The sequence below is a fragment of the Physeter macrocephalus genome, chromosome 4, assembly GCF_002837175.3.
Source record: "Physeter macrocephalus isolate SW-GA chromosome 4, ASM283717v5, whole genome shotgun sequence".
NCBI lineage: Eukaryota > Metazoa > Chordata > Mammalia > Artiodactyla > Physeteridae > Physeter > Physeter macrocephalus.
The window spans coordinates 71,011,812-71,029,859 of NC_041217.1; the positions used below are offsets into that span (position 1 = coordinate 71,011,812).

Sequence of the window (18,048 nt, forward strand, 5' to 3'; positions counted from 1 at the left end):
TGCCGATTTCCTATTTTATAGCTGTTAGCAGTTGCCTTATGTATTGAGGTGCTCCTATGTTGAGTGCATATATAGTTATAATTGTTATATCTTCTTCTTGGATTGATCCTTTGATCATATGTAGTGTCCTTCCTTGTCTCTTGTAACATTCTTTATTTTAAAGTGTATTTTATCTGATATGAGTATTGCTGTTCCAGCTTTCTTTTGATTTCCATTTGCATGGAATATCTTTATCTATCCTCTCACTTTCAGTCTGTATGTGTGCCTAGGTCTGAAGTGGGTCTCTTGTAGACAGCATATACATGGGTCTTGCTTTTGTATCCGTTCAGCGAGCCTGTGTCTTTTGGTTGGAGCATTTAATCCATTTACATTTAAGGTAATTATTGATATGTATATTCCTATTACCATTTTCTTAATTGTTTTGTGTTTGTTTTTGTAGGTCCTTTTATTCTCTTGTGTTTCCCACTTAGAGAAATTCATTTAGCATTAGTTCCTAAAGGATAAGTTCCTTTAGCTGGTTTGATGGTGCTGAATTCTCTTAGGTCTGTCTTGTCTGTAAAGCTTTTGATTTCTCTGTCGAATCTGAATGAGATCCTTGCTGGGTAAAGTAATCTTGGTTGTGGGTTCTTCTCTTTCATCACTTTAAATATATTGTGTCACTCCCTTCTGGCTTGCAGAGTTTCTGCTGTGAAGTCAGCAGTTAACCTTATGGGAATTCCCTTGTATGTTATTTGTCATTTTTCCCTTGTTGCTTTTAATAATTTTTCTGTGTCTTTAATTTTTGTCAGTGTGATTACTATGTGTCTCAGCATGTTTCTCCTTGGTTTTATCCTGCCTGAGACTCTCTGCACTTCTTGGATATGGGTGGCTATTTCCTTTCCCACGTTAGGGGACTTTTCACCTATAATCTCTTCAAATATTTTCTCTCTCTGGGACCCCTATAATGTGAATTTTGGTGCATTAAATGTTGTTGAGAGGTCTCATTTCTTTTCATTCTTTTGTCTTTATTCTGTTCCACAGCAGTGAATTCCACCATTCTGTCTTCTAGGTCATATCCGTTCTTCTGCCTCAGTTATTCCGCTATTGATTCCTTCTAGTGTGTTTTTCATTTCAGTTATTGTATTGTTCATCTCTGTTTGTTTGTTCTTTAATTCTTCTAGGTCTTTGTTAATCATTTCTTGCATCTTCTCGATCTTTGCCTCCATTCTTTTTCCGAGGTCCTGGATCATCTTCACTATCATTGTTCTGAATTCTTTTTCTGGAAGGTTGCCTATCTCCACTTCATTTAGTTGTTTTTCTGAGGTTTTACCGTGTTCCTTCATCTGGTACAGAGCCCTCTGCCTTTTCATCTTGTCTATCTTTCTGTGAATGTGGTTTTTTGTCCACAGGCTGCAGGATTGTAGTTCTTCTTGCTTCTGCCCTCGGGTGGATGAGGCTATCTAAGAGGCTTGTGCAAGCTCCCTGATGGGAGGGACTGGTGGTTGGTAGAGTTGGTTGTTGCTCTGGAGGGCAGAGCTCAGTAAAAGTTTAATCCACTGGTCTGCTGATGGGTGGGGCTGAGTTCCCTCCCCATTGGTTGTTTGGCCTGAGGTGACCCAGCACTGGAGGCTACAGGCTCTTTGGTGAGTCTAATGGCAGACTCTGGGAGGGCTCATGCCAAGGAGTACTTCCCAGACCTTCTGCTGCCAGCATCCTTGTCCCCGCAGTGAGCCACAACCACCCCCTGCCTCTGCAAGATAGCCTCCAACACTAGCATATAGGTCTGGTTCAGTTTCCTATGGGGTCACTGCTCCTTCTCCCAGGTCCTGATGTGCACACTACTTTGTGTGTGCCTTCCAAGAGTGGAGTCTCTTTTCCCCCCAGTCCTGTCAAAGTCCTGCAATCAAATCCCACTAGTCTTGAAAGTCTGATTCTCTGGGAACTCCTCCTCTTGTTGCCAGAACCCCAGGTTTGGAAGCCTGATGTGGAGCTCAGAACCTTCACTCTGGTGGGTGGGCTTCTGTGGTATAAGTGTTCTCCAGTTTGTGAGTCACCCACACAGTGTCATGGGATTTGATTTTATTGTGATTATGCCCCTCCTACCATCTCATTGTGGCTTCTCCTTTGTCTGTGGATGTGGGTATTTTTTTTTAGTGAGTTCCAGTGTCTTCCTGTCAATGATTGTTCAGCAGTTAGTTGTGATCCCGGTGCTCTCACAAGAGGGAGTGAGTGTATGTCCTGCTATTCCCTCATGTTGAACCAATCTGACCCACATGTTGTTTAACTGAAGCATCACAACTGTAGGAGATAACTGTCATTATCTTCTCCATTTTCCAGATGGGAAATTGAGTCTCAGAGAAGTTAAGTAATTTGATCAAGCATGCACAAGAAGAGTTGGAACCAACATTCAAACCCAGGCAGTTTGATTTGTAACCTAGACTTGTAACCATTACACTATTGTGCCTTGAAAAATGGGAGTTTGAGAGATCAGGGTTCTGGGAATCACACTGTCTTAGGCAGGGAGAAGACACTGTAGCCTCCATGGGAATATTATGGTGTCTTTCTTACCCTACCACCATCAACCCAACCCATGCCAATTCCAAATCAGCAGGACCCCCTCTGCCCACTAGCTCCCTGCCCCACCTTTAAACAATATAAGCTGTTGACTTCACCGGAAGCCTTTGCTTTCAGGACTGTCACACCTACCCTGTCCCTGAAACCCTCCCTACTCAGGACCTTCCTGTGTCATCTTGTGTTCATGTAGGAGTCCCCATCAGTAATGTGAGCTTGGAGATACAACCTCCAGGTGGATACCTGATGGAGGGAGAAAAGCTGGTTCTTGTCTGCTTGGTCACTGGGGGCACAGGAGATATCACCTTCTTCTGGTACAAAGGGGCCCTGGGTTTAAACCTGGAAACGAAGACCCAGCGTTCACTGACGGCGACGTTTGAGATACCTGTGGTGAGGGAGAGTGACTCTGAGCGATATTACTGTGCGGCTGACAATGGCTATGGCCCCAGGCTCAGTGAGCTGGTGAGCATCACTGTCAGAAGTAAGTTCCACTGCCTTTCTACTCAGCCAGCATGTTCCCCTGGGACACCCTGAGGAAGTTAACTGGCGCTGAGACTCTGTGGGCAGGGATTGTGAGTCTGTCATCATCAGAGACCCCCTCTGACAGTCTACTGTCTCTCTCAGTTCCAGTGTCTCACCCTGTCCTCACCCTCAGGGCTCCTGGGGCCCAGGCTGTGGTGGGGGACGTGATGGAGCTTCACTGTGAGGTCTGGAGAGGCTCTCCCCCGATCCTGTACCAGTTTTATCATGAGGATGTCGCCCTGGGGAGCAGCTCAGCTCCCTCTGGAGGAGGAGTGTCTTTCAACCTCTCTCTGACTGCAGAACATTCTGGAAACTACTACTGTGAGGCCAACAATGGCCTGGTGGCCCAGCGCAGTGAGGTGGTACCACTCAATATCATAGGTATAGCTCATGCTGTGGACTACTTCGGTCAATGTCTCTTTCTCAGCATTCTGGGAGAGTTTTGCTGACCCCACAAAGTTTCTGGTGGTGTGCTACCAAAGATGAGGCTTCTATGGGTAGTCCTGTCCTGGGAAATATATCCGAGGGGGCATGGGGGACATCAAAGCTGGTGCCTCTCTTCTCTCATCAGTGTGTTAAGCTGCAAGTCCCTAGGTGCATAAGTAAGTCCTACCTCCCCACCTCCCCCAGGAAGAGCAGACCTTGCCTCAACCCACACTCAAGATATCTGCTCTCCAAACCCAAGCCCTTTTCCTTGGCAGCTCATGTACAGGTCTCTCCCTTCAGTGCCTGTGGAGGACAGAAAAGAAGTTCTTACTTCAGGAGTCATGGAGGTGCTGCTTGGCATCTCTGGTCCCACCACTATGGCCCTATTATTTTGCTGCTGGCTCAAGAGAAAAATAGGTTTGTATTTATAGAGATTGGTGTTTTGTTACTGTGACCTTTGTTTTCACTGAAATAAGGCAAGATTTGTGACATATATACTAATAAGGATGAATATATCCCATTAGCCACCTTGCCTATAGATCTGCTCATAGCCACCCCCACTGCCCCAGCACATGGAATGGCACCTATTAAAGTAGTGAAAGTTTTTAGTAAAGCCCTTCATCCCCACATATTATCAATTGAGGTTAAACTGATACCTTGTACTTCTGTGGTTTAATTTTTATACAAAAATGTAACTATTTAAAATAACTAATCAGCAACTTAGAAGAGAAATACAGTTAGCAGTTCCAGCTATACTGACAATCTCCCAGGTAAAGTCATTGCACTAATTCTTATTTGCCTTAGAATATTGTCACATGGTTTTTCTTCTCCCTGAAATATTTACCCACACATCCACACATATGCTTTTTGCTGAGCGTTTCTCACTTTTCAGCTTAAATGTCATTTTCTCCAAGAGGCTTCAGCTGACCACACAGCTTACAATTCTCTTCTATTATTCTTCCTCAGAGTACCAGTAACTTCACATGTTATTAGCATTGATTATTACCTATTTATTTGTATGTTTAATCTTGGTTTCCTGTTCTCCATTGAGCAAGTTGGAAATGGGGCAAGAGAGAACAATATGAGATTCTTACTTAAATTCCAAGCTTCTTGGGCATCTTTAGAGACGTCACCCCAACTATACTGTGTCTACAGCAGTGCCTTTTGTCATGATAGGATTAGGTCGTATGGTTTTAAAACCAAAACCAAAAAATGTTATAGGTGTGCGGGTACAGAGCCTTGGGCTCAAGTCCAATTATGGTATTAACTGTCTTTGGGAAGCTCGCTTAATTATTCTGGACCTAAATCTCTTCATCTGCAATATGAAGGATCTGCCCAAATAATTGCCAGGATGTCCTCTGAGCACACAGTGACATCTTGCAATGGGCATCCTGGAACAAGGCACATTCCCTGCACAAGGGCTGTATGAAAACACTGAGAAAGAGAGTTCCCTCATTGACATGTATGTTCATTTGTTTGACTTGCAGGAAGTCGTTCAGCCAGGGATCCACTCAGGTGAGACCTCTGCTTTCTCTGTGTGCACAGTTAATGTAGAAAAATCTATTTCAAACAATTTTTTGAATTGTTCTCTCTCATGAGATTTTTTCCATACTTTGTCATATCCAAAACTGCTACTCCAGAGTTCTTGCACTGATAACTTCATTTGCTATTCCTCTTCTTTTATATATTAACTAATTAATTTAAATCCTTTCATCATTTTTCCTAATTTGTCTCCTTCACTAAATCTGCAGAATAAGACAGTTCTATTATATTGACCAGTTTCATGCGTTTATTCAATCAACCAATATCTGAGAGTCTGTAAGTCATTTTGTTGAGTGCTAGAAAGCATGAAAATATGGAGAGATCTTGAGAGTTTTAAGTATCCTAGAGTAGTTAAGATATACACACATTTCCATAATGCAGGCCAGAGAATAAGTAATAAACATACTGAAAAATTGTTGATGAAGTTCCTTAGAAGATTAGAAGAGGAAAAGATTTTTTAAAATTTATTTTAGATTTTATTTTATTGAAGTATAGTTGATTTACAATGCCATGTTAGTTTCAGTGTACAGCACAATGATTTAGTTATATATTCTTCTTCAGATTCTTTTCCCTTATAGGTTATTACAAAATATTGAGTATTGTTCCCTGTGCTATACGATAGGCCCTTGTTGGTTAGAAGAGGAAAAGATTTTTAAAATACTTCCATCTGGGGATATCAGTGTTTAGTTGATACATTTTATACTGTGTTATTATTTTTGCCAACAAAAAACAGATTTTTTATCCAAATCAGGATAGCACTTTTTCAGTGACACATGCACATGCAAGAGCATTTTCTTCTTTCCCTTCCTCAAGCTGCATGTTCTGCCTAGCAACCGGTTTCCATCTGGGGTGAATCAATATTTTTTCATTCAATATTTACCGAGCACTTATGATGTGAATGGCACTATTCTGGGTGTGGGCAATACCACAGTAAGCTGTCAAATAAGAACCTCACACTTGTGGAATATATACTCCAGTGATACTCTGCAGTGCCCTGCTCAGTGCAAGTATAGAGCTGTGGCTTGTACCAGACAGCTGTGCTGATTGCTGATTTCCCTATAAATTAACATTCTATTCAGGACATTTTGTAACAGGCTTCTCGCCTTCAGTGTTTTACTCATAATCCCAGATAGTTATGTCTGGTACATCTAGGATGCTATCCCAGATTGATAGCATGTGTTTCTGTGTTTGCAGGAGCCTTCCCAGCCCTGTATCCCAAGAATCCACCTACCTCAACTCACAAGCCCCAGAGCAACTACACCCTGACTATGAAAATGGTGAGGCTTCCCAAATGACCTGGGCCAAAGTAGGCAGAGCAAGCTGGGGAAGAAGCAATAAGGTGATGTCTATTAACCAAATCTGACCCTGCTGTGTCCCAGCCACCTCTACAAATGAATGACTCATCTATCTTCATGGCTGTGATAGGTGGTAGGTATGGAGTGAGTTAAATGGCAGGAAGGGACTGTGTCATGTCACGATGCCTCCTTTTTTCTCTTTCAGTGAATGTTGTAAGTGGGGATGAGGTTTATTCTTTGGTGTACTGTGTGCAGCAGGAACAGCAACCAGCAGCAGGTGAGACATGATGGAGTGAATTTGTCTCTGACCTTTGTCTTTCCTGGAACCGGGAGGATAATCAGTGACCGTGTATGGTGACATGGCTCTGTTCTTTGGCGCTGCTTCTTCTCTTGGAGCTGACTATGAACATTGCTGTGCCTTATATGAAGATTGGTCTTTGGTCTGGAAGCTGTCTTGAGTAGATGCCGGTGCTGATGCTAACTTGGCCTCCTGTATATCTCACTCCCCAGTCAGATGGCAGCATTGGAGACGGTACCAGCTATGTACTCCCTGTAGCACCCCAATACAGCTGCCTAGCTGTGGCTGTTGTCCCATCCCATACTTGGTGGGCACAGAAATGCTGAGAGGTACAAATGCCAGGAGGGGCTGGCAGACCCTCACTCCCCCCAGGTGCTAGTTTTCCTCTGTAGAGTAAGGAGTCATATTTGTGATAGGCAGAAAAGCGAGACAGAAAATATTAATGGAAGTAAGTCCATGGGAAATAGACAGGAGAGAAAGAAGACTTTATTAATACTAATTTAATGAAGGACTTTAAATGGAATCTCACATATGTTTTTCTCCACAGAAGAACACACTGGGATGCATACTGGGGATAAGGTGAGTTAGAATCCCTGTTCTTTCCTCCATGCTCTTTCTTCTGGGGACATGTTCTCAAATTTTTAAAATTATGGCCACTTAGGAAAAACAAGATATCTCATGGTCTATCTCCTACCTTATCTCCCCACACCACAGGGATAAAAACATTTGATTATAACAGTAAAGTGTCATTGTACAAGGTAATTTTAGAGGCTCACATATACTTTTTTAGCAATGGACATATGGAATGTTTGTGGCTAAACTGTAGTGCATGCTTAGTCTAAAAATTCTATAGATTTGAAAATCTTTATCCTGAAATACTGTTGAACCATACATACATCATTTTGTGCTATAAGGTTAAACAAACAACATGTCAAAAACTAAATTAATATTGAATAAAGCTAACCTAAGTGATTTTTGTCATTAAAAAATCAGTAATTTCTAAACCTTGATCAATTCAAGACTTCACTGATGATACAAAAATGTTTTCAGAAAATTGCATAAATTCCAACTCTGCACATGTGCAAATAGGGTAGGTGCTTTGTATTTGAGTCTAGTGTGGTGTGGCGGCCAAATATCTCAGGACAGAGTTCAAGTCCTTGAAAAACTCCAGTAACAGGCTAAATTTAGTTTATGAATACTAAATTCTGACATCCTTGAAAAATTATAGTCCATGGAACAGCCTAACAATAACTCATAAAAATGAGAGAAGGCTTTGTATGGGTCAGTTTGCAGCTCATCAGGAACATCTCAGTAGCCCAACAGTGGGACACAGGCCCTTTGAAAATGGTGGCCTAGGGCCACAGTCTTCCAAGAGGCTCCAAGTTTTGTCTTGAGTGGTGCACCATGATAGAGTGCATCCAGGCTGACTGGAAGAGGACTGGGGAAGAGGACCTGTGGAAAATATGTTCGACTTGTCTTCCCTGCTCAGGTTCTATCCATGTACCTTTGCTTTTAGAACTCCTCAGCCATCTATTTTAGGCTGAAGAAGGCGGATCTTACAGATGTGGACTATGAAGATGCTATGTAAAGTTATAGAAGATTCTGCTCTTGGGAAACCATGCATGACCCCATACCTCCGAACTAATATGTCCTTTAGAGATCCTGGGAGAATCAGCATTCCAGTACACCTCACCCAGGTGCTTTCCTCCATGAGATTATTCCTGCATCTACTGTGAAGTGAAGTTGGCTCAAGCTTTGAAGAGATCACCCAGGAGAAACAACATGAACTCAGGAGTGGGAAGAACTTTGTTCCTAGAACTGGATTCCTATTGGTTCTTTCAGGTACAGGTCAAACTCTGCTCTGAGTTCTTTTTACAAGAGGAAACAGGACAGGAATAAAAGAACTTGAGGTCATGGGGTAGAGGGACAATGAAGCTTAGAAAGCATGAACCCAAGGTTAGTGATTTTGTGGGACTGCTCCATACAGAAAGATGTGTCCATAATTTTTTGTCCAAGTGCTTTCTCTGCTTAGACAGTACAGAGCTCCAGCCCTGCCCCTTACGTTAATCATCCTTTTTCTACATAAAATATGTGACTCAGTGAATTTGGGTGTCACTGTTACCAAACTAAAATTAAAGCAAAGTTACATAAAATACCATTGCGGTTACACTAAATTTTAATGACATATTTTGTATGTCAGGCCAATCTAGGTGCCAATCTAGACATCCCCATATTTATAAGGAGATATAATCTCAGTAGGTTTCACTACATCCAAAGTTCTGTATTTGTTGCAACCTCTAAAAGCTTTAGGAATATATTTTCTTCCTTAATTCACAAACTTTTTGAAAACGTGATAATATGGTTTGAAGTCTGTATTTTAATTTTAAAGCAATCATAAGCTAACACATAAATTAAAACATTTTAAAAGTACATAATGTAAAAGTTAAAGTCTTCCCTATAATTTACCACAAGTGGTACCCATTGTTAAAAGCTTTGCATTGTTAAAATCTTAGCTCTGCAGATATTTTTCTATTTTTCTGTAGAAACACTTCTACATACATGTGAATATATAGATATTTAGAAACATACCTATTTAATAAAATATCATGAAATATTTTAAAGTCTGTATGTAGATTATTGTACTATTTTAAAAGCTGTGTAGTATCCGTTATATGTTAAATCATAATATATTTTTTCTTTTTTTATTTTGTTAAAATATAAATAACATAAAATTTACCATTTTAACCATGTTTTTCTTTATTTTCCAGTTATCAAATTCTTTTTATTCATTTTTTTCCTCATTTGTGTTTCTTCTATTTTTCTCTTTTTTAAATTGAGGTAATGTTGGTTTATAACATTATATAAATTTTATGTGTGTATTATAATTTGACTTCCATTTACACTACAGTGTGCTTAACACCAAAAGTTTAGTTTCAGTCCATTACCATATAGTTGGCTCCCTTTACCCACTTTGCTCTCCCCCCACCCTCTTTTCCTCTGGAAACTGCTAATCTGTTCTTTGTATATATGTGTTTGTTTTTGTCTTGTTTTTGTGAGTAGTGTAAGATAGGAGTTCAGTTTCATTATTTTAATATGAATATCCAGTTTTCCCAACATCATTTATTGAAGAAACTATCCCTTCTCCACTGAATATTCTTGGGTCTCTTGTCAATTATTAATTGACCATATATGCATGAGTTTATTTATGGGCTCTCAATTCTGTTTCATTTGTCTATGTGTCTGTTTTTATACCAATACCATACTGTTTTTATTATGATAGCTTTGCAATATAGTTTGAAACCAGGAAGTGTGATGTCTCCAGCTTTGTTCTTCTTTCTCAATATTGCTTTGGTTATTTGGGGACTCTTGTAGCACCAAACAAATTTTAGAATTCTTTGTTATATTTCTGTGAAAAAATGTCATTGGGATATTGATAAGGATTGCATTAAATGTATAGATGGCTTCGGGTAGTATGGACACTTTAACAATATTAATTCTTTCAATCCATGAACAAGGGATATCTTTCCATTTATCTGTGTCTTCTTCTATGTCTTACATCAAGGTCTTATACTTTTAAACATACAGACCTTTCACCCCCTTGGTTAAATTTATTCCTAAGTATTTTATTGTTTTTGATGCTATAATACATGGAGTTGTCTTCTTTATTTCTTTTCAGATAATTTGTTGTTAATGTGTAGAAATGCAACTGATTTTTTGTGTGTTTATTTTTATCTTGAAATTTAACTGTATTTTATTACTTCCAGAAGATTTTTGGTGGAGTCTTTAGGGTTTTCTATATATAAATCATGTCATCCACATACAAAATTTTATTTCTTCCTTTCTGATTTGGATACCTTTTATTTCTTTTTCTTGTGTAATTGCTTTGGCTAGGGCTTCCAGTATTATGTTGAATAGGAGTGGTGAGAATGACCACTCTTGCTTGTTCCTGATGTTAGAAGAAAAGTTTTCAGCTTTTCACCTTTGAGTATGATATTAGCTGTGGATTTGTCATATATGGCTTTTATTATATGGAGGTACATTCCTTCTATATTCAATTTAGAAAGTTTTTTTTATCATGAAAGGTTTTGTCAAATGCCTTTTCTGCATCTATTGAGATGATCTTATAGTTTTAATTTTTAATCTATTAAATTGATATATTACAGTTGTTTATTTGCATATGTTGAGCCATCTTTGTATCCCAGGAATTAATTTCACTTGATCATGATATTTGATCTTTTTAATGTGTGGGTGAATTCAATTTGCTAGTATTTTGTGGATTTTTTTTTTTTGCATCTATATTCATCAGGGATATTGGCCTGTAGGTGTTTTTTTTTTTTCTTTTCTTTCTTGTAGTGTCCTTGTTTTGCTTTGGTAACTGGGTAATTACGGCCTCATAAAATGTTTTTGTACATGTTTACTTCTCTTCCATTTTTTGAACAGCTTGAGAAGAATTGGCTTTAATTCCTCTTTAAATGCTTTCTAGAATCAACCTGTGAAACTATACAGTGATGGGCTTTTCTTTTTGGGGAAGTGTTTTTTTGTTGTTTGGTTTTTTTTGCGGTACGCGGGCCTTTCACTGTTGTGGCCTCTCCCGTTGCGGAACACAGGCTCCGGACAAGCAGGCTCAGAGGCCATGGCTCACGGGCCTAGCTGCTCCGTGGCATGTGGGATCTTCCCGGACCGGGGCATGAACCCATGTGCCCTGCATTGACAGGCGGACTCTCAACCACTGCACCACCAGGGAAGCCCTGGGGAAGTTTTTGATTACTGATTCAATGTCCTATTTATTACTGATCTCTCCAGATTTTCTATTCCTTCATGATTCAGTCTTCATAGGTTGAATGTTTCTAGGATTTTATTCATTTTTTCTGTGTTGTCCAATTTGTCAGAATATAATTGTTTATAGTAGTTTCCTATGATCCCTTGTATTTCTGTAGTATTAATTGTAATGTCTCCTTTTTTCACTTACAATTTTATTTATTTGAGTCATCTTTTTCTTGTTTAATCTAACTACAGATTTGTCAATTTTGTTTATCTTTTCAAAGAACCAGCTCTAGTTTTCTTATTCTCTTCTACTGTTTTCCTATTCTCTATTTCATTTATCTTTGCTTAATCTTTATTATTTCCTTACTTCTTCTAACTTTGAGCTTAGTTTTTTCTTGTTTTTCCAGTTCCTTGAGGTAAAATGCTAGGTTGTTCACATGAGGTCTTTCTTTTATGTTATTTTAAATGTAGGCTTTTATAGCCATAAACTTTCCTCATTAGACTGTTTTTGCTGCATTCTCAAGTAATGGTGTGTTATGTTTTTATTTTATTTTGTCTAAAGATATTTTTTGACTTCCCTTTTGCTTTCTTCTTTGATCCATTTGTTGTTCAGAAGTGTGTTGTTTAATTTCCATTTATTTGTAAAATTTCCAGCTTTCCTCCTGTTATTGATTTCTAGTTTCATACCATTATGGTAAGAAAAAAAATACTTGATATAATTTATTTCTCCTTAAATTTGTTGAGACTTGTATTGTGGCCTAACATATTATCTAGCCTAGGAAATGTTCTATGTGTACTTGATAACTATGTGTATTCTGTTGCTGTTGGGTGGAATGTTCTATATATGAGTGTTAGGTCTATTAGGTCTGTAGTGTTGTTCCAATTCACTGTTTCCCTATTGATTCTCTGGATGATCTATCCACTGTAGAAATGGGATAGTTAAGCCCCCAACTATTATTGTGTTGGTGCTTATTTCTCCTTTAGTTCTGTTAGTATTTGCTTTATATATTTTGGCATTCCAATGTTGGGTACATAGATATTTACAATTGTTATATCTTGATAAATTGACCCCTTTTAGATTATATAATGACCTTCTTTGTCTCATGTTATAGCTTTTGACTTAAAGTCTGTTTTGTCTGATATAAATATAGCTTCTCTCTTTTGGTTTCATTTACTCAGAATATTTTTTTCATTCCTTCATTTTGATCCTATGTGTGTCCTTATAGGTCACATGCTTCTATTGTGAGCATATATAGTTGAGCCTTGTTTTATTATCCACTCAAACTTTTGATTGAAGAATTGAATTAATTTACATTTAAATAATTATTGATATGTAAGAACTTACTAATGCCATCTTATTCATTATTTTCTGCCTTTTTGTAGCTTCATATTCTTTTCTTCCTCTCATTGTTTTCCTTTCTGAGTTGATGATTATTCATAGTGGTATGCTTAGATTTTCTTTTTATCTTCTGTGTATCTACTGTAGGCTTTTGTTTTGTTGTTGCTATGAGGCTTACATAAAATATCTTATAGATATTACAGTCCATTTTATGCTGATAACAAGTTAATATCAATTGCATACAAAACTTCTACCCTTTTACTCCTTCCACATTATGTTTATGATGTCACAATTTACCACTTTTTGTATTGTGTAGCTATTAACAAATTATTATCATCATATTTATTTTATGCTTTTGTCCTTTAAACTTTATTCTAGAGTTAAGTTACTAACACGTCACCATATCGTTGTATTACAGTATTCTGAATTTGACTATATATTTACCCTTACCAATGTGTTCTATGTCTTCATATGCTTTTATGTTCTTAATTAGCATCCTTTCACTTCAACTTAAAGAACTTCTTTCAGCATTTCTTATAAGGCAGGTCTAGTGGATGATGAGCTCCTTCAGCTTTTGTTTGTTGGTAAAGTCTTTATCTCACCTTTGTATCTGAAGGACAACTTTTCCCAGTAGTTTTCTAAGTTGGTTTTATTTTTTTCAGTATTTTGAATATATCATCCCACTTTCTTCTAGCCTGCAAACTTTGATAATATTATGGGTGTTCCTATGTATGAGACTTTTTTTTTTTGCTATTTAAATAATTCTTTTTTTGTCTTTGCTCTTAGACAATTTTATTATCATGTGTTTTGGAAAAGATTGTTTGGGGTTGAAGTTTTGGGTGGCCTATTAGCTTTATGAACTGGATGTCCAAATCTCTCCCCAGATTTGGGATGTTCTCAGCTATTATTACTTTAAATGAGCTTTTTGCCCCATTCTCCTTTTCTTCTTTGGGTATTCCAATAATGAATAGATTATTTCTCTTAATGGTAGTTCATAGTTCACATAGCATTTCTTCACTCTTTTTCATTCTTTTCTTCTTTATTCTCCTCTAATTAGATAATTTCAAAGGATGTGCCTTCTATACTTCACAGATTCTTCTGCTTGATCTAGTCAATTATTGATGCTCTCTGTTGCATTTATTTCATTTATTGTATTCTTCAGCACCAGGATTTCTGTTTGGTTCTTTTTAAAGATTTCTGTCTCTATGTTAAATTTTGCATTTTGCTCATATATTATTTTCCTGAATTCATTGAATTGTCTTTCTGTGTTGTCTTATAGTTCACTGAACTTCCTTAGCATAGTTATTTTGAATTTTTTATTGCATAAATCACAGATCCATATTTCTTTGGAGCTGGTTATTGAAAAAATGATTGTATTCCTTTTGTAGTATTATATTTCCTTTATTTTTTATATCTCTTGGGGTCTTGCATTGCTGTCTTCACATTTGAGGAAGCAGTCTCCTTCTCCAGTCTTTACTGGCTTACTTTGGTAGAAAAATACTTTCTGTCAGCCCTGCTAGGAATTCTAAGGCTTTCTTAGAACTTTTCTATGGGTGCACCTGATCCACATTTCATGTTCTCTCTTGTAAGAGAATCCTTAAGCTTGTATGCCTTCTCTTGATCTGACAAGCCAGGTGCTGCCAGACTCCTTTTTGCTTTCTCTAGGGTGGTCCTGAATGCTTAAGTTGTGTCATTTCTCCCAAGTCCACAGAGCTGGTTCAGCTTTCTGTGTGTGCTCACTAGCCATCTTCAAAGGCTGATTCTTGCAGCTATTGGGAACATACATAAAGAACCATTCCTGCAGTGGGGGAATGTGTGAGTGAGGCCTGTGGAGTGCTATTGGTGCCCGTGGGCCAGTTGGAGGGATCTGCAGGTGAGGCATCCCCTGTGGTTCACAGGTAGACATCCTGATGGATTCTGTGATGCAGTTAGTAGCACTCATGTCCCTCTGGTCCCCTCTGAGAGCCCTATCTGCCACTTTCCCAGTTGCTCCCCACCACTCAGTCACACAGCACACCTCAATATTCCCCTTCAATCTATCCAATATCTGAGTTTTTTGCTCTGAGAGTGTGTCAGAAATTCTCTGCTGGACTCCTGGATTTCCCCAAGACTCTTTTATTCTTTGGTGATTGTCTAAACTGGTGGTCCTGGAGGAAAGACAGAAGAAAATTCTTATTCTGCTATGATGATAATGTCACTGTGGTCCAATTTCTTTCTTTATGAACTTTTACTTTCTAGTTCTTTTTGCTACAATCTGTGAGTTCATTTGTCCAGAAGGTGCAAAAGCAGAATTTAAGACTGATAGTTCAGATTTGCTCTCAATAGTTTTAATACTTTATTCCATGGTCTTCCTGCTTCTATTGTTGCCTTTGAGAAAATTTCTCTCAGTTGAATTGTTGTTTCTTTGTAGTTAATCTGTCTTTTCTCACTGGTTACTTTTAAGTCTCTCTATCTTTGGTCTTATGTAGTTTCACTCTGCTGTGTCTAAATATGAATTTATTTTGCTTGGGATAAATGTTTCTTAAACCTGAAGGTTCATGGCTTTCTTCAAATTTAGAAAATACTTAATTATTATCTCTGTTATTATATTGCCTCATCATTGTTTTAATTCTATCCTTCAGAAATTCATATTAGAAGTTTTCTGGACCTTCTGACTTTATTCTCATGACTCTTAATTAGTCTTCCAATTTTTCATTTCTTTATTAACCCTGTTGCATTCTGGGCAATTTCTTAACCTCTATCTTTCAGTTTACTAATTGTTTCTTCAACTATATCAGTTTAACCTATTTCTTTCTTATTTCAATGACTACATTTTTTTTTTCTTCTCAGAGATATTAGTAGCAAAAGTAGCAAAATTTTATAGCATGGTTTCTGAAGAGTTGTCTGGATTTACATTTTGGCCTCACCATTTACTAGTCCTGCAGTTTGGGACAAGTTAATTAACCTCTGTGTGTTTTTCATGCTTAAAATTGGGATAGCAATTGTATCTAATATATGATGTTGTTTTGCTAATTATGTAAAATCATTTGTTTAAAATGCTTAAAAGTATACTTGGCACACATTAAGTTTTCAAAAATATTATTTTTATAACTTTTCAAATTTGTCTTTTTATTATTTATAGTATTTTACTGTTATGGGCTTAATACAGTTGATTCTTGAACAACATGGGTTTAAACTGTGTGGTTCCACTTATATATCTTTTTTTTCCAATACATGTACTACTACATGATTCATAATTGGTTGAATCTGCAGATGCAGAACTACAGATATGGAGGACCAACTGGAAAGTTATATATGGATTTTAGATTGCATGGAGAGTTGGAACCCCTAACACCTGTGTTATTCAAGAGTCAACTGTACTTTATTATTTTAACAACCTTAAAATAGTTTAAATACATTTAATATACTGTAATTCTTAGATAGTTCTTCTGAAGTTTTAGGTATTTAAAGCCTGTATTTATTGTATATTTTGAATCTTATTCTTCATAAGTTGATGGGTTTTGTGATTTTAGATTAAGAAGCTTTTTGTGCAGTGTAGGAATTCCATGTGACCTGGGTTTCTGACTGTGTCCCTCAAAAGCCATTTTGTATTTACTTCTTCTAAGCCCTGGGTGGTCACTGGCCCAGGACCAATTTTTTAAATAATTCTTTATTTGGGATTTCCCAGGGCACACACAGGAGCATGGCACAGTCCTGAGCTTTTGTTGTTTCAGAGGAAACTTTCTACTTTCCCCAAGCTTGTACAAACACAAGCTTACTTGGCATCTATCTGTGCTTGTGGGTGACTTTTTCCCTCACTAAACCACTCATTTATTAAAAAGAAAGTCTTGTGATGTTTTAGTTTCAAGTTTTTGCCTTTCGTAGGTCCAAAATTTTGTCTACTGATTCCACATAGACTTTAAGTGCTAAGCTCATAAAAATTATTTAGTGTAGTATTTTCTCTCCCACTCCTCCTAGGGGAACAGTAATGTAATTTACATGGTTAACACTCTGTTTTCACTTCCTTTTTGATCTGTGATAGGGGAATTTCCCTTCTTACCTGTTTGGCTATGCATTTTTAAAATTATATAAAATTTATCCATCCCTGAATGAATGTATGAATGCTTTTTTTTGACTGGGACTTATACCTTTGTGAACCGGGAAAGAGTTGCTAGGAGAGCATGTTAGAAGAGTAAGCAAAAATCTCTGAAGGGAAATTGAAATTGAAAGCCAGAGTATAATTTGGTAGTACTTGTTTATTTTCTGTCACCAACAACTGATGTTCAGCTGCCAGGAAGATATGCACAGGAAGCTGCTCTGGGTGATGTTATTAAGGGTTGGTATAGTCAATGACCCATGGTCCACAGTTCTTTTTGGTAATTGTCCTTCCTGCATGGAAAGTCATATCTCATCCACATTTCTGGAAACCCCACAAACATACAATTAAAACAGAAAATAGAAAGCTTCAGATTGAATTGTCTGATTCGTGGGGGCCCCTCTGCACCTGCCGTCCCCAGGGAGTCTAGGTCACTTACCGGGTGGTATTTTCACACATGGAGGGAGGATGGTTCCTTGTTGCAGATGCTGCTCAGATATCTGCCAGGAGACTCACTAAGTCTTCCTGTGCCTCTGTCTCCCCTCAGACTCCAAGACTAGGTTTACCTTTACTCCCCACCCCAGGAATAGCAATTCCTTCTTTAGAAGGGGTTTATAGAAACTTCTACTAATACTGAAGAAACTGGTGCTCCTCATGAAGAAGAAAAATTTGAGTTTGGTAAAATTCCAGTCTCTAAAAACAATCACTATCTGAAACTAAAACTTCCTCCTGCCATTCTCTAATTGAGCAAATATGGGGATACTTCTTTTAGAAACTGAGTCTCTGCAGCATCTCCATCTTTTTATCTGCCAGAGAGGTAAAAGAGAACAGCTTCCAGGCATTCTTACTCAGTCTGAATTCCATGTCATGCTGTTTGGCCTATGCAGGGCCCCAGTAGACTTCTAGAAATTAATTAATTGCATTGTAGAGAATCTGCTGGGCAGAAGGGTCTGGTTCTGCCTAAGTAACATCTAGGTGCTGTCTATTAAGACAAAATCAATATTTCCACTAGCCAATTCTGCTCCAGAAGGTTTCCAACAAACATTATCACCTCCAAAAGTATATATTTATTACCCTGGACATAAAATTCCTAGGTCAAGCCCCACTCAAAAAAGACATATGTTGTTCAAGATAATTACTGTAACTATTAAAATTATTACTATAACTACTACCACACAATGTTGATGACCATAACAATGACTACTTCTACGGCCATGTATGCTGCATATTTATATAC

At 37.9% G+C, this 18,048-nt stretch overlaps 1 protein-coding gene across 1 annotated transcript in view; it reads left to right on the forward strand.

The window, feature by feature from the left end:
• Positions 1-18,048, forward strand: part of LOC102996963 (Fc receptor-like protein 5) — a 101,081-nt gene that overhangs the window by 11,626 nt on the left and 71,407 nt on the right. Inside the window, 6 exon segments of the mRNA XM_028488147.1 lie at positions 2,744-3,031; positions 3,175-3,453; positions 3,799-3,915; positions 4,986-5,013; positions 6,235-6,317; positions 6,541-6,612. Of these exon segments, the coding sequence (XP_028343948.1) occupies positions 2,744-3,031; positions 3,175-3,453; positions 3,799-3,915; positions 4,986-5,013; positions 6,235-6,317; positions 6,541-6,612 (867 nt within the window).